The sequence below is a fragment of the Lucilia cuprina genome, unplaced genomic scaffold (assembly GCF_022045245.1).
Source record: "Lucilia cuprina isolate Lc7/37 unplaced genomic scaffold, ASM2204524v1 Scaffold_8084, whole genome shotgun sequence".
In the NCBI taxonomy this organism is placed as follows: Eukaryota; Metazoa; Arthropoda; class Insecta; order Diptera; family Calliphoridae; genus Lucilia; species Lucilia cuprina.
In genome coordinates this window covers 1-2,078 of record NW_025813022.1, presented here as the reverse complement: position 1 = coordinate 2,078, position 2,078 = coordinate 1, and the positions used below count along the sequence as shown (strand labels likewise).

Here is a 2,078-nt window from a genome sequence, read left to right as displayed (position 1 = left end):
TATCTATCTTCTATCTATCTATCTATCTATCTATCTATCTATCTATCTATCTATCTATCTATCTATCTATCTACCAATATATCTATCTATCTATCATTCTTTTTTCAAATTATTAAGGTCCTTTTCAATTCGTTGAGGTTATAATCTATAGAAATAATTGCAAACATAATCAATACACAAAAATTTTCAATCCAACAACTTTGATTTCATTAAAAATTTACATAATGCGAAAAAATACACAAACATTTGGCTTTCTCAATTAATTATGTGAAATTACGTACATAACTCATTAGCTAAGAGAAAAACCAAAGAAATAAAACATCTGACAAACACATTTCGCAGGCCATTCCTTGTCTTTATTGTTTTAAAAACATTTCTTCTAACATTTACTAACTTACATATAAGGAAAAGTTGATGTAACTTAGTCCATAATTTTTGGTAAACGTTGTAGTTGTTAATAGATGTAAAATTAACTATATTTCATAAATACATTGTTGTTGCTTATTGCTTTTAATTACGGTCTGCATTTTTTATTATTATTTGTTTTTTTTTTTGTTCTAATACTTAAAATAGTTTACAAAAGATACAATTTATAAAGTTATATAACTAAACTATAAACTAAATAAGAAAAAATTTTTAACATAAACAAAACCTTAAAATAATTCATATTTAAACGAAGGCAAAAAATCTCTAAAAATATAAATAATCCGGCACAAGATAAATATTATGAGAATTTATTAAAACTCCTTAAACATTCTCCAAGCTATAGCTATAAATAACAATTAAGGATTTTTTACAAATGTTAATAAAATTTACTAAAAATCTTTTTTGATAAACAAAATTTTTAAAATTTTTACATTTGTAATTAATTCTTTAAACAAAACCTAAAGTTAAAAAAAAACGAACAATTTTATTTACATTAAACATAAACTATGGAAAATTTAAATACATCTAAAGAACTACTTACAATATTTATAAAAAAAAATCAAAACTTATATGAATAGAAAAAAGTTATTAGAAGAAATTTTTTCAATAAAATAACCAATTTATAGTTTTTAAATTAATCTATCTATGTTTGCAAAGTAATTTAATTTTATAATATCGAAATGCAGAGTACGAATTTTTTCGATAACATTCATTTTCATATAAAAGAAATTCCAAACATAAATGCATTTTTCTTGCACAAATGTATGTGTGTATGTAAATATTTATAACTAATTTTCATTTTTATTGATTAATTTCATAATAACTTTTCCATTTTGTACTTCTAGACCATATAAACTACCATCACGTATTTCATTATTTAAAACTTCATCGGTAACGGCGACATGTATACCAGCGGGACCGGTAACATAAATTAAACTTTTATTATTGACATCATTGAATATATTTGAACCACTTCCCGAATATTTCGAATGCATACCCCATGCATGAAATGGTGTTGAATTGTCCATCAGGGAGTTGTTACCGCCGCCAGTAGCGGGCACAGGACCGCCATTGTGTGTTGAACTTTTGGCTATAATTTCATAAAATCCTGGAAGTTTAAAAAGTTTTTGTGATAGTTCTTTAGATGTATTTGATATAAGATATACGGCATTAAAATTATTCCCATCTAAACTGACGTAGAAAGTTAAACGTGGTGTTATGGCTCTGAAATGGAAGTAAAAGAGATTGTTGGAATAAGAATGAGAGACAATACAAATAGAGGGAACTTACTTGGCTCGTAAAATGTTAAACATGCGTATGCCATCGGCAAGACCACAGATTTGAATTAAATCCTCTTTAGACATTCTAAAAGAGAGAGAAAATATATTTGATGTGGTAAGTAAGTAAGTACGTAAGTTAGTAAGTGAGAAAGTAAGTAAGTAAGTTAGTAAGTGAGTAAGTAAGTAAGTAAGTAAGTAAGTAAGTAATTAAGTAAGTAAGTAAGTAAGTAAGTAAGTAAGTAAGTAAGTAAGTAAGTAAGTAAATAAGCAAGTAAGTAAGTAAGTAAGTAAGTAAGTAAGTAAGTAAGTAAGTAAGTAAGTAAGTAAGTAAGTAAGTAAGTAAGTAAGTAAGTAAGTAAGTAAGTAAGTAAG

The 2,078-nt window shown here is 25.5% G+C and overlaps 1 protein-coding gene across 1 annotated transcript; it reads right to left on the bottom strand.

The window, feature by feature from the left end:
- Positions 1 to 1,021: 1,021 nt before the first annotated feature.
- On the bottom strand, positions 1,022 to 1,874 carry LOC124421255 (upstream-binding protein 1-like). The gene is made up of 2 exons (XM_046956136.1): positions 1,717 to 1,874; positions 1,022 to 1,650 (listed from the first exon to the last, which is right to left on the bottom strand). The coding sequence occupies exons 1-2, from the start codon at positions 1,788 to 1,790 to the stop codon at positions 1,215 to 1,217; spliced, it is 510 nt and encodes a 169-aa protein (XP_046812092.1). The 5' UTR covers positions 1,791 to 1,874; the 3' UTR covers positions 1,022 to 1,214.
- Between the last annotated feature and the right edge of the window lie 204 nt (positions 1,875 to 2,078).